The sequence below is a fragment of the Pleuronectes platessa genome, chromosome 1 (assembly GCF_947347685.1).
Source record: "Pleuronectes platessa chromosome 1, fPlePla1.1, whole genome shotgun sequence".
In the NCBI taxonomy this organism is placed as follows: domain Eukaryota; kingdom Metazoa; phylum Chordata; class Actinopteri; order Pleuronectiformes; family Pleuronectidae; genus Pleuronectes; species Pleuronectes platessa.
Genome location: NC_070626.1, coordinates 27762465 through 27774692, shown reverse-complemented (window position 1 = coordinate 27774692; position 12228 = coordinate 27762465). Strand labels below are relative to the sequence as shown.

The following is a 12228-nucleotide window of genomic DNA, read 5'->3' as shown; positions in this document are numbered from 1 at the left end:
ATTCTACTCATACTATTTGCATTATTTCTAAAGGAACATTTGGCACATTTGTGTCCTCTGCACATCACAATGTCCTTAAACGATTGTTATAAGAGCTAGTGCAATCATCCTTTGCCACTGCACTTTACTTAATAACGTTTCTATACAAGCCACGACAGTGAAAAGCCTATATAATGCACATACTTAACATTTTGTATACCTCATTCTGATCTGCCTGCTGCTGTAACAACAGTATTCCCCTGGTGTATGGATCAATAGTTATATTTTATATTGCGCATCCCTTTCTAATGTTTACAACATATACCACAGTCCTAAATATTTTCATATTGATCCTTTTTTATTCACAAACACGCCACAGTAAATTCCTTGTAGGTTTAAAAGTAATTGGCAATAAACTGATTCATATATTTATTGTACTTGTGCTGGGAGAAGAATCCCTCACTTCTGACTCTCTTCTTTTTTCGGCATTTTGTGCAAAGGTCTTTTTCCCGTCTAGTTGAGGGTCAACGATGGAGGATGCATCACCTTGTGGACATTGTTAAACCACATGAACCAAACTGTAACTGTATATGGGCTATACAGCCCCACAGCTGTGGCCCAGCCGGTCGTCCTCTCACCAGAAGGTCGAGAGTTCGATCCGTTCCATGTCCTCAGGCAAGAAGCTCATGTTGCCGCTGCAGCTGTGGGATCGACGTGTGATGGGAGAAAAATAACGCACATAGATGGATGAAAGTATGAATGTCAGAACCGTGCTGTTAAGTATTTTGGGTCATTAAGAGTATAAAAGGGCTTTATAACAAATCTACAAATGAAATCTCATTGATTGATATAAAGGAGTGTAACTGAGACTGTCAGATTGTGTATCACAGCCAAATCTGTTCAGTGACCTGATGTCCGGTGAAAAGAAGACGAGCAGAATCATTTACTTTGTTAGTATTCATAATAGTTTGTATACACAATGTATAGGAGCACCAATAAAAAAACATCTTTTTTTCCAAACCTTTTTTTTTTTCCAACATTTTTTAAAAAGCCACAGATCTTTTTTTCTACAGAAAGCAAAGAAAGCTCTGTACATGAACAAGCAACAACAGAATTCCTCATGAGCCACAAAGTAAACAACCCGGCTGCTCAAATTCATATCATCTCTGAAGCAGAAAAAAATAATAAACATAAAAAACAAGACCAGCTGCCTGCTGCTTACCTAGGACACTACGTTACACAAACAGCTTCTGATATTTAAAACACAAGATATGTAAGAAATGTACTTTTCAAAAATTGTGAAAAAGTGCAATACAGGTTCAACTGTTTACAACTCAATAGATTATTTCCCAAATGGAGTCCGGTCCTTTTTCCTCCCCTCTTTGTTTTCAATCTTCTTTTTTTTTTCCACCAAAAAAAACTTGTTCCTTGTTTGTATCCATAGTTAAAATCTCTTACAGTTATATTGACATTCATGATGATGCACATTTATGAGAAACATGATATTCACAAAAAGTAGAGCAAATTACTATGATTGCAAATGACAAATTTCTTTGGGTAAGAGGGTAATGAAAAACTAGTTTCCTAGATGAACCTTTTTTTTCCTTTTTACATTGGATTTGTGTGTAGAACAAGCTTCTTTTTTTTCTCTTCATACAAAAACTACCATGTAAAAAAAAAAAACATTCTGGGAGTCCCATTCAAAAGGCATCAACATCTTTGCATCGTGTAAGGTTTGTGAGAGAACCAGGGTGTGGCGTCGGATGATGGCCAGCAGGGGAGAAAACCAACAAACACACTGGGTTCAGCAGCTCGGATCTCTGAAACCAAATATTGGCTTTTGGAAATGACACACACACACACACGTCTGATCGAACACTTCGTATAAAAGTTAACTGGTCTGATGCAGGTGATTGACTGATCAAGCAGGTGCCATGGGATGTTTTTCATTCATGTGTTTTTTAGGAGGGGTGGGGTGAGGGGTGGTGGGGTCAGTGCCCTGAGTCCTAGGTACCTCAGACCTGTGAGGAGATAATGTCAAGTCCCTTCGACTTGTAAAAGTCGTCCCGACCGTCCGACACACAAACACGTTGGTAAGGCTTTTAAAACGGAGCTCCCACAACAAACAAAAGACTGGAACAAAAAATACATTGTAATGTACAAAGGGCGAGGGGGGGCAACACAATGCCGGAGGAGAACTTACTGTTGAAACACATCAGGCTTCTCGCTCCTTGATGATATGATGCCTGAGCTTCAGGACTCATTTATAATCCCACTTTCATTCCAAATAATAATAATAATGATGATGGAACAATGGGAAACATCAAAAAAAAGGATGAGGCAGTTTAAAAAAACAACAAAAAACAACATATGTACATGTTTATAAGGATATGTGTGTAAAAAAAATAATATAATAACATAGAAAATAATAATAGAAAGTCATGGCACAATATATGACACGAGGGGTAAAAACAGGAAAAGGTTTATGAGTAATGTTGGCTTGTAGAAAGGAGGCTGATATCCAATGTTCACGTCACTGAAACGGCCCAATAGTTATACAAAATGCACAAAGAAAACACGGATCAAACAAACACTGTGTGTAGACTGCGCCCGCATGAGCACCGACATCGAAACCAGCATATTTTTGGGGACTTTCTCCATTTCACTTTGACACTGAATCAACCGTCGTCTCGTCCGCCGCAGAGAGAAAAACCTACCGTACGCGTCTTCGCTGAGGAAAAAATTCACAATCTTCCGGTTGAGAGCGACCAATGTTTTTAGTGTTCATTGTCTCTGAGAATGGTTCTTCATAAAAAGTTGAAGCGTCTCACTTTTTTTTTTTCTCCCTCTCATGGCAATCTCCTGAGACCGAGCAACGTGAGCCAAAAACTGCTTCTGAGTTTCAGTCTGGAGTTTTTCTTCTTCTCTGCAGGGGGATGTGAGAGTTCTCTCGGGCACAAGAAGCCATTTTGTGTCCACCAGCCTCTGGCTCAAAAGGTTTGTGTTCGATTGCGTTTGTTTGACCTAGGAGTGTGAGTGTGTGTGTGTGTCTTTCTGTATGTATGTGTGTGTGTGTGTCGATGACGGAGAGAGCTGTGTTTCTGCGTGTGTGTGTGCGTGCTCATGGCGCTGTGGTGATGGCGTTCAGGTCCTTCATCAGGCCCTCGAGGTGGGCCATCTCCTCGGTCAGCTCGTCGGGCTCGTAGTTCTGAGGGAGAGGAACAGGGTTACTGCGAGGGGCGGGAGAGGGGCAGGGGGGGAGGGAGGCAAGCACCTGGAGGCGGGGAGAGGGGGGAGAAGAGAGGAGAGGAAACGAGAGGAGGAGAGGGTCAGTCAGGGATCTTTCGCAGAGGGCAGGGGAATGGGTGGGGTGAGGCGAGCTGGGGGGTGGATCAATGGGACTGAAGCGTCGTAAAATGATGGAACAACAAGAAGAGGCAGCAAACAAAAGCAAATACATCCAGCACCCAAGAGAAAATGGTAAAAGAAAAAATGAAAATCATTCCAGTTAAGGGTTTTTGTTGAAATCAGTTATTTGGATTTAAAATAAATGATCAAATGCAGCCGGTAGAATAAAAGAAAATGATGAGATTGAAGTTGGAAAGAATAAAAAGAGAGAAAGAACAAATAGAAAATGTGGTTAAAACCAATGTGCAGTTGAGAAGTAACCGTACAGTGCAGTGCCCCCAAAAGACTGACATGGATTTTGAAGGAATGTGTGATTGAAATATTTCTGTTAAATAAACAAAATCACAAATATTCACCACTCGGGGCCCATAGAAAACAGACTGCATTGCTACAAACAGCCAGCGTGGGGCGCTGTACTCACGCTGTCTACATCTTCCAACATCTTGCTGGTCTCTGGGACGTCGGGGGCATTGGGCACGATGACCACCACCGGTGCTCGTGTCCTTCCTAGTGTTCCAATGGAGGCTGTTTTCACAACGTGGGGGTGAGTGGGCGGCCCTGTGAAAACCCAAATATACAACAGTCAGTGAACGCAACAAATACCTGCATCATCAAATGAATTCTCCAAAAGGGACATAGTCAGTATCACAATGTTTTTTTTTTTAGTAGTTAGCAGGATAACACAAAAACTATTGGACAGCCCATGAAACCTGGTGGAAGGATGTGGAATGGGGGGGGGACCCAATAAACTTTGGTGTGGATTTCTTAAAGGCTGTTTTTCAAAATGTTCGTAAATTTATTGAATTCAATCAATAACTCACGATAAAAGTTGTATTTCAATAGTTTTTCATTCACAGATAACAGAGCTGGATTCTAACACGGACTATAAAAATGTATGTTTAATTAAAGATTTTTTTTTTTACAATTACAACATTTGCTTCAAACCTCCAGACTAGATGGATCTGTTGTTTTGTTAACAGTTGCTTCCGGAGTCAATAATAATCAAATAATAACTCATCACATTCATTAGATCATGTAAAATACAGATTCTCTGTTGATTTCATGCACAAATCAGTTTTTTGCCTATGATAGTCGCTTTTGATTTCAGATCTTACCCAAGTTTAAATGTGTGTGTTTTGTGTGTGTGTGTGAGTGTGTGTAAGTGTGTCTGTGTGTGTTTCCTCTCACCGGACTGGGCGAGCAGGGGCGTGCTGGGCAGGGCGGACGACTCGTACGACGGGTAGCTGCCGGCTGGGATTGCCGGGACAGCGAAGCTCTTGAGCGGGTGGGCGTGGGCGTGCGGGTGGGCCGAGCGGTGGGGGGGCAGGTTGCTGGAGTAGCTGGGCTCCTCCTCGGTGGTGGAGGAGCCGTGGTAGCTGCCCTCGAGGTCAGCCATGATCTCCGAGGGGCAGGAGGTCTGGGAGGAGGCGGCGGCTGGAGGGAGGGGCTCCGAGCTGGGGGTGTTCCTGACCGACTCTGGAGAGGGGACGCATGTGGGGGGGGGGGGGGGGGGAGACAATGAGCTGGTGGGTTTTTGCATTCATACACCAGGGCTCCCACCTGCCTCATAGAGCAGCTGTACAGATCTAGAGCAGCAGCTTAGAGGTGTGTGAAGCAGCTTCTCTCGTTTCTTTACTCAAAAAAACATTCAGCAGGCGACTGTCAACATATTTCATTAATCCTTTATGAAATGCCCCATGTCTCATACGTTAATAAACTGAATATCTTCTTCTTTGCATTGTTGTTTGAACAAATAAACAATTCCTATTCAACATTTGGGCTCTGGAAACTCTTGATGGACATTTTTCACTAATCTCAGACATTATAGAGAAAATTGTAGTGTGTCAAGAATAGGATTATTCAATATATCAATAGGGTTAGGCTAGGTTATTAAAATATAATAAATGTCCCTATAACATGTCAAATATGACGAATATAAAATTCGCATTTAAATTAAGTACAAATTGCATACTTTGTGTAACAAGTACTCATAAATGCATGTATTATTTTATGATGTAAAATAAATAAACAAGATAATCTAATTTAGGTGCGACCAGTACATTTTTGTATTTGAACATTTCTGTTTACTTAACTACTTTTTATACTTAACTTAACCTTGGCTTGTCTGACTGTTTATTTTATTTTTATAAAGGGAAAAATAGTTATAATGTTAAGCAGAGAAGAGCAGAACAAATCATTAAAGTAGACAGGGAGCTCAGAGAAGAAGGGTTAGTTACACTTAATAGAACCAAAATAAGAAAAGCAAAGTAAAAAAGGTGGCGGCTGAATGTGGATGAATGAGTTAATGACAAATCGATGAATGAATACGCCCCCACAGTCCAGCCACTGCCCTGTTAGTCAGCCGTCCAGCAGGGGGCAGCGTCTCACCTGCAGAGTCCACCCTGTCTAGATGGGAGATGGGGGAGGCGCAGGCGTGCGGACGTGAGTGGCTGCTACCCTGGTGGTAGAGGTAGCTCCGTGTCGGCGACGCCAGGCTGCCCATGTGATAATGGTGGTGATGGTTATCGAGGGAATGGATGGGGTGAGCACTAATCACAGCTGTGGATGGAAGTGGACATGGATACACACACACATACGCAAACAGAGAAACACACAGAAACACACACACATAATCAAGATGAGATGTTTAACCGGCTGTAATAATGATGAATGAATATGAAGTATCACTGGTGAATGCACAAACACACAAACACACACACACACACACTCATGCAATTTTCTGCGATAAACACACTTAAATATTATTGCCAAATTGAGGAGGCAAGAAATAAAAAATAAAAAACAGACATTAAAAATGAAATTTTTTATGGGAAGCATGAAATGGACTTGTTCATTTGATGTATATCTAGAAAATTGCACTTTGTTAAAAATATCTTTGTGCTTTTAACTTTCCAAATTAACCTTGATCATAACGTTTGTCAGAGAAAACACATTCTCTCTCTCTCTGTCTCTCTCTCACACACACACACACACACACACACACACACACACACACACACACACACTTACGCTGAGGCGGCTGTGCATCAAAAGGCATCATCATTTTAGGCCTCATCCCCCGTCGACCTGCTAGTGTAGACATGCTGTCCTCTGACTCGTGGCCTAAAAGGTGCGATGGAAACCAGCCAATCAGAAAGAGCGGCTACTCTACGTTGCTCAATTCCTTGTTTTTCGTGAAATGATCCGTCAACAGACCTCAGGATCCTTAATTACATTTCTGTCACTCACATTATGTCGTGAGCTCATTATATTGAGAGCTTCCACTTCACTTAGTTGCAGCGGTGACAGTTTGTGCTCGCGGCACCACAATCATGACAAGTAATGGGCGCTGCGTGTATGAAAAGCATGAAATGTTTTGCATGATAATCACAACACAACACAACAGGAAAGACAAGTGTTGACTTGTGAGACAAAAAACATCCAAAACTCTTTAAAACTCCTCCGTCAATTCTTGTGAAATCTTAGAGGAAGTAGTTTCCTGTCTGCCAGCCCCACTCCAGAGGTTTGCTCAGAATTATCATGCACCTGAGCTCCGGCAGCAGGGGGGACATTTCACTTTGATCCCTTTCTCATAGCATCAAATATTAAGTCTTCTCCCCCCCCCGGGCATGACTGACCGCGGTAGGAGTTGCGCCTCTGCTGCAGGTGGGGGTTGTTCTCCAGGTTGCTTTCAGCCGGCGTGATGTCCTGCGAGGTGCGGGGGATGGGCGTCTCGGTCATGACCGGGTTGGGGTCCGGCGACTTGTCCATGGGTTTGAGCTCCAGCCTCTCGTGGTGGATCCAGAGGTCGGGCGGCTTCAGGTCTTTGGCGTTTCCCTTGTACTTGTGGGAGCCGTTTGAGGCCTTGGAGGCGGCTCGCTTTCTGCAGAGGAGAACGCAGAGGCCGCGGTGAAACACTGGTTTACAGAGAGAGGGGACACAGAGTACGTGGAAGAGGGGACAAAAAGACAATTGAAAAGGGACGTCTTACTTTTTCTGGTGGGACGTGGTGCGCCGTGTGCACAGGAAGGCGCCGACCACCACCACTATGATGGTGAAGGCTCCCACCGAGATGATGATGATGATGACCAGGATGTGATTCTCGCTGTTGCTTCCAACCCCTGATTTACCTCGAGAGGAGAAAGATTAGATTAGACAAATACCTCTTTAAAGGGAGGCCTGTGTGGAGGATATGGCGACATCTAGTGGTGAGGCTGCAGACTGCGAGACACTGAATGCACACCTCCCTTCACCACTTTCTTTCCAGATGTGTAGGAGAACCTATGGTGGCCTTCAGGTAACATAAAAAAAAAATTCTAAAAGGTTTTCGAGCTGGTGCTGGATTTGTCTGCTCTGGGCTCCTGTAGAAATATGATGCTGCAGCTTATAAGGACTCATTCTAAGCTAATTAAAACACAACGGTTCTTAATTCACGATGATTAAACACAAATTAAAACACGATCATGAATATTATATTCTAATTCTGCCAATAGAGCAGCCTAAATCCTGCACACTGGATTAAAGCAGGATCCAGTAAAGACTAAAAATAGCCAGTGGTGGAAATGTTCTCAGTGTCTCTGCTGCTTGTCAAAAAGTATTAACATGTCGTCGTGGAGAAAACACGACTGTAGGAGCTGCGACCAGTGAGACACTCTTTTCCAAGAACACAACCTCGGCCACAGAGACGAGAGAACAAGGCGGCCCTAACATGGTGAAGGCTGACATGGAGATAACTGTGGATAGCGGGTTGGGTCTGGTACGGAGCTTTGTGGGTGCAGGACCCGGTTTAAAGCAGTGGACAGTTACTAACAACATCCAACAGCATAAAACGGAAATATTGAGCTAAAAAATCTGTAATAATTGCAGATTTAATAACTGACAACATGACATCTGAGCAGGGCCGTGGAGGAAAACCTTACCAACTGACGTCCCCGGGCCTTGTGGGTCCTGGTTGCCTGAAGGTCCCTGCTTCGGTGGGAGATTGGAGGCTGATACAAGGAGGAGGGGGGAAAAACATTAATTTTTTTATGGCCTCAAAACCTTCACGAGAAACATCCCAGTTCAAATATTCCCATTAAACACAAACTGATTTGGCCGGTCATGCAGCCCAAGTTTTCATCAGCCCAGAAGATGGAAATCTTAGGAACACGAGAGAGAGAGAGAGAGAGAGAGAGAGAGAGAGAGAGAGAGAGAGAGAGAGAGAGAGAGAGGCGCTGGACGAGCAGAGCCAGCGGTGAGAGATCACAAAGTGTGGACGGGGAGTTTACCTTGGTCATTAGCCATTTTGTCAGAGGACTCAGCTTAACAGGCCAAAGGAGAGCAGGGAGGGAGAGACAATAAAAAGCAAATAACAGGTTAGCTGAAAAAGAGCAGCGAGGGAGAGATAGAGCAAGAGTCGGGGGGAGGGGGAGGTGTGAGGAGGACAGGTGCAAAACCAGAAGAATGAGAAACAGTGAGAATATTAAGCAGCAAGAGTGAATTTCCGAAAACAGCCAAACTGAGATTAGGAGCAAAGCATCTGAATTAAAACTAGAACAGCTTTATAAAGTATTTACTAAACATCTCATGAGGGAAAGTGTTAATAAAAAGGGACGAAGCCTGAATTAACTACTCAGATAAAAACAAAAGAAGGAGTCAGCAGCAGCAGCAGCAGCAAAGTGAAGATCACTAAACTTGTAATTTGTCCCAAACCGATCAACAAAGCTTAGGAAACATCCCCGACTCAGCTCTTAAGAAACTTTCTCACAGAAACTTCCTCAGGAGAAGTTTAAGTAGGACATTTATATCATTATAACTTTTTTGACTTGTTTTGTTCTGTTACATTTTATTTACCTTTCCTTTGGAACGCTCTTTGTACCTTTGTTTATAGAAGTGCAATAGACATCAAGTTTTATTATTATTAATCCTATAAAAAAAAAAAACAGCCTCGACATATTATTATCTAATGAAGTTAATATGGGATATATGTAGTTGCCAGATAGAGAACTTTATTAGCATTTGTTTAAAGTTGTGGTCTTGGCCCCTCCCCCCAAAAAATCCAGTTATTATAATATAATATATCTGTCTGTGTCTATATCTGTCTCTGTAGCTGTTGGACGTTTGACTTTGAAGTTTCCCTTCCCGGGCTCGATCCTGTGAACTCACTCTTTGGCGTGCGGAAGTTGACGGCCTCCGACATGGGGCCCATGCCCTTGGAGTTGCGGGCCTGGATCTTGAAGTAGTAGGTGGTGTCCAGCGTCAGCTCCTGGATCTGGTGCGTGAGGCGGTTTCCCACCACGGGCTCGATGACCCAGTCGTGGACCTCGGCGTTCACATCCGTACTGTAGTAGATGATGTAGCCTGCAGCAGAGATGGGATCGGAAGGTTTAGAATAGGATGGACAGAGGGATCTTCACAGACGTCTAACTGTTCTTGGTGAACCCAGCAGGTTCTCGGACTCACCGGTGATCTTCCCGTTGGCCTCGGAGGGCGGCTGCCAGTTGACGATGATGGTGCGAGGCTTGTTCTCTTTGCTCACCACGGTCACGTCCTTCGGAGACGAGCTGGGAACTGTGGAAACGCACGAGGCAGAACATCAGTTGAGTTGAGGAGGTCGGAGAAAAAAGGTCAAGATGAAACACGCTTTGTTTCAGTTTAAAAAAATGGTTTCATTTGAAATAGGAACAAATTTTGAGATTTATCGTCTCGCTGTTTTCATAAAAGGTTTGAAATGGGCAGAAGAACCAAAAAGGTTTTACTGGATCTGCTCATTTTTCCAGTTTACATCCAAACTCATAATATGGACTGTGTTTATAAAAGGCTTTTCCAGACAAACTACTATAGTCTGCACTTTTTCTATCAGAAACCAATCTGGGGTTGAGTCTCTTGTCCAAGGACACCTCGAACCGCCGACCTTCTGTTCTGGCGTGTGGACGACCCGCTTTTCCTTCAGAGCCACAGCCGCCAATCACATCACAATTTCTACAACAGACCTTTTGATGAATGTAATAAAACCGCTCTTTATTGCCGAATAGGGACTCATCACTAAATGGACACGTATCATTATAAAAATCTAATCCGTCCACTATGAGTCCAGGTGAATGTTTCCACTGAGTTTTAATAACTTCCCCTCGAACAGGACAGAAGGACAGACGACCGGAAAACCGCTGTTGGCACAAACGTTCCCCTCCAGGGCCAGTCCACTAAATCTCAATCCAATAATGCAGATTCAGAAGTGGCTCGAAAAAGAAAATGAGTTTTTTAGGTTCATTGTGAATCTCTTAGCTCAGCAATTAAACCTCACGATGAAGAATGAGCTCTGATTCTTTCGGGCTTGCAAATTTTAGTGTCCATTAGGTCCAGAGAGCGTCGCACAAATCACACACCAGTAACCAGCACGGAGCGGCCGGTGGAGGACTTTATATCACCATTGTGACGGAGTTATGGATTATTATAACAGTCCATTTATATGATGTTGATTCGGCTGACTCAGCAATTATTTACTGACGTCTCTGTGATGTTGTGCAAAGCGACAATGGTAACAGGGAAACAAAGATGAACAGACACACAAAAACAATATTACAGGCAGTTCCTTCTGGGCTAAAACAAATAAAGGTCCTGGGTTGTTGTTATTATTATTATTTCATTGCAGTTCATTGTGTATTTTGGATTACTGCATCACAAAATCTGCTGCAGGTTTCTTCAATTTTCACTTATATTTAATGTGAGATCTTATGAAATGTTTGTGATTGTGTGCGCTTCCTGTGCTATTGTGTAGTTGTTTGTGCGTGTGAGGTCTCCTACTGGTCTCGAAGGTGGTGCCCTGCGCGGTCATGCTCCAGGTGCTGGTGCGGCGGCCCTTGGTCACCATGACGGAGAACTCGTACAGCGTGTTGGGCTTCAGACCCGTCACCATGTGGTTCAGGCTGGTGGTGTTGGCCATCTGAGGAGAGACAGACACACAACACACACACAATTAACAACAAGTCAGGTTGTGTGACGACATTCAAGTGCTGAGGAGTCAAAGGTATATTGTTATCTATCAAAATAAACTCATTCTTATTATTTATAATATAATACAAATGTACTACTTCATGGATTGGGGCTGATTATTGATAGAATTATGTTTTAGTCTGTAAATTGTGTATTTTAATAAATCCTAAAGTGACATCTTCGATTTTATGACAAGAACCTGACACGATGGAAAATGTCAGATAGGGTAACGTTATTGTTTAGAGTGAAATAAGATGTACTTAGCAGAAAAAGGAAACAGGAATTTAGTTTAGGGACAAAGACGGTCTGCAAAACATTACCATCAGTATAAATGATTTGATTATTATTTTCTTTGTTCATGGTTTCTTTGTTTTGTTTTCTATTTGATCTTAAGTCAATTTAAGAAATACGGACTCAAGTGGAAGAAAGAAAACATTCATATTAATTTAACTTCAGATGATTGTCAATGAAAAGCTGGAGGAAATGAAAGTTTGCTTGAAAAACTTATTAAATCTCAAACTAGTCGAACATCTCTCTCCCCCCCCCCCCCCCCTTTCCATCGACTGATGTTTTTTATTCCTAAGGCTAACGACCAGTCTGAGTGTTCTTCCAGAGATTGGGATTCATTACACACTGAGACCACTGAGTGGAAACAGAAGCTTCATCATGTTGGAGCTGCACAGGGAGAAGTCCAGCCATTACAAACAAGCAGAAAACCCCCAAAACGTGGCCGAGGCTCAAAACAAACACCAGAACGTTTAACGTCTGGTCGGAATCACCCGAGTCAGCGGAATTCAACTCTGGAGTTTACTCAACCGGTTCACCTCCATCTCCACCGGTCGTCCAGTTTCTGTCCACAGCTGGAGGTCG

General features: G+C 43.1%; 1 protein-coding gene across 1 annotated transcript in view; it reads right to left on the bottom strand.

The window, feature by feature from the left end:
- Positions 1–917: 917 nt before the first annotated feature.
- The window catches only part of neo1a (neogenin 1a), a 161717-nt gene continuing 150406 nt past the window's right edge, over positions 918–12228 (bottom strand). The window contains exons 18-28 of the mRNA XM_053418626.1: positions 11170–11308; positions 9829–9936; positions 9532–9726; positions 8307–8375; positions 7379–7517; positions 7026–7270; positions 6418–6510; positions 5776–5946; positions 4576–4863; positions 3809–3945; positions 918–3187 (exon numbers count right to left, since the gene is read on the bottom strand). Of these exons, the coding sequence (XP_053274601.1) occupies positions 3101–3187; positions 3809–3945; positions 4576–4863; positions 5776–5946; positions 6418–6510; positions 7026–7270; positions 7379–7517; positions 8307–8375; positions 9532–9726; positions 9829–9936; positions 11170–11308 (1671 nt within the window). The 3' untranslated portion in view covers positions 918–3100. The remainder of the gene's footprint in view (positions 3188–3808; positions 3946–4575; positions 4864–5775; positions 5947–6417; positions 6511–7025; positions 7271–7378; positions 7518–8306; positions 8376–9531; positions 9727–9828; positions 9937–11169; positions 11309–12228) is intronic.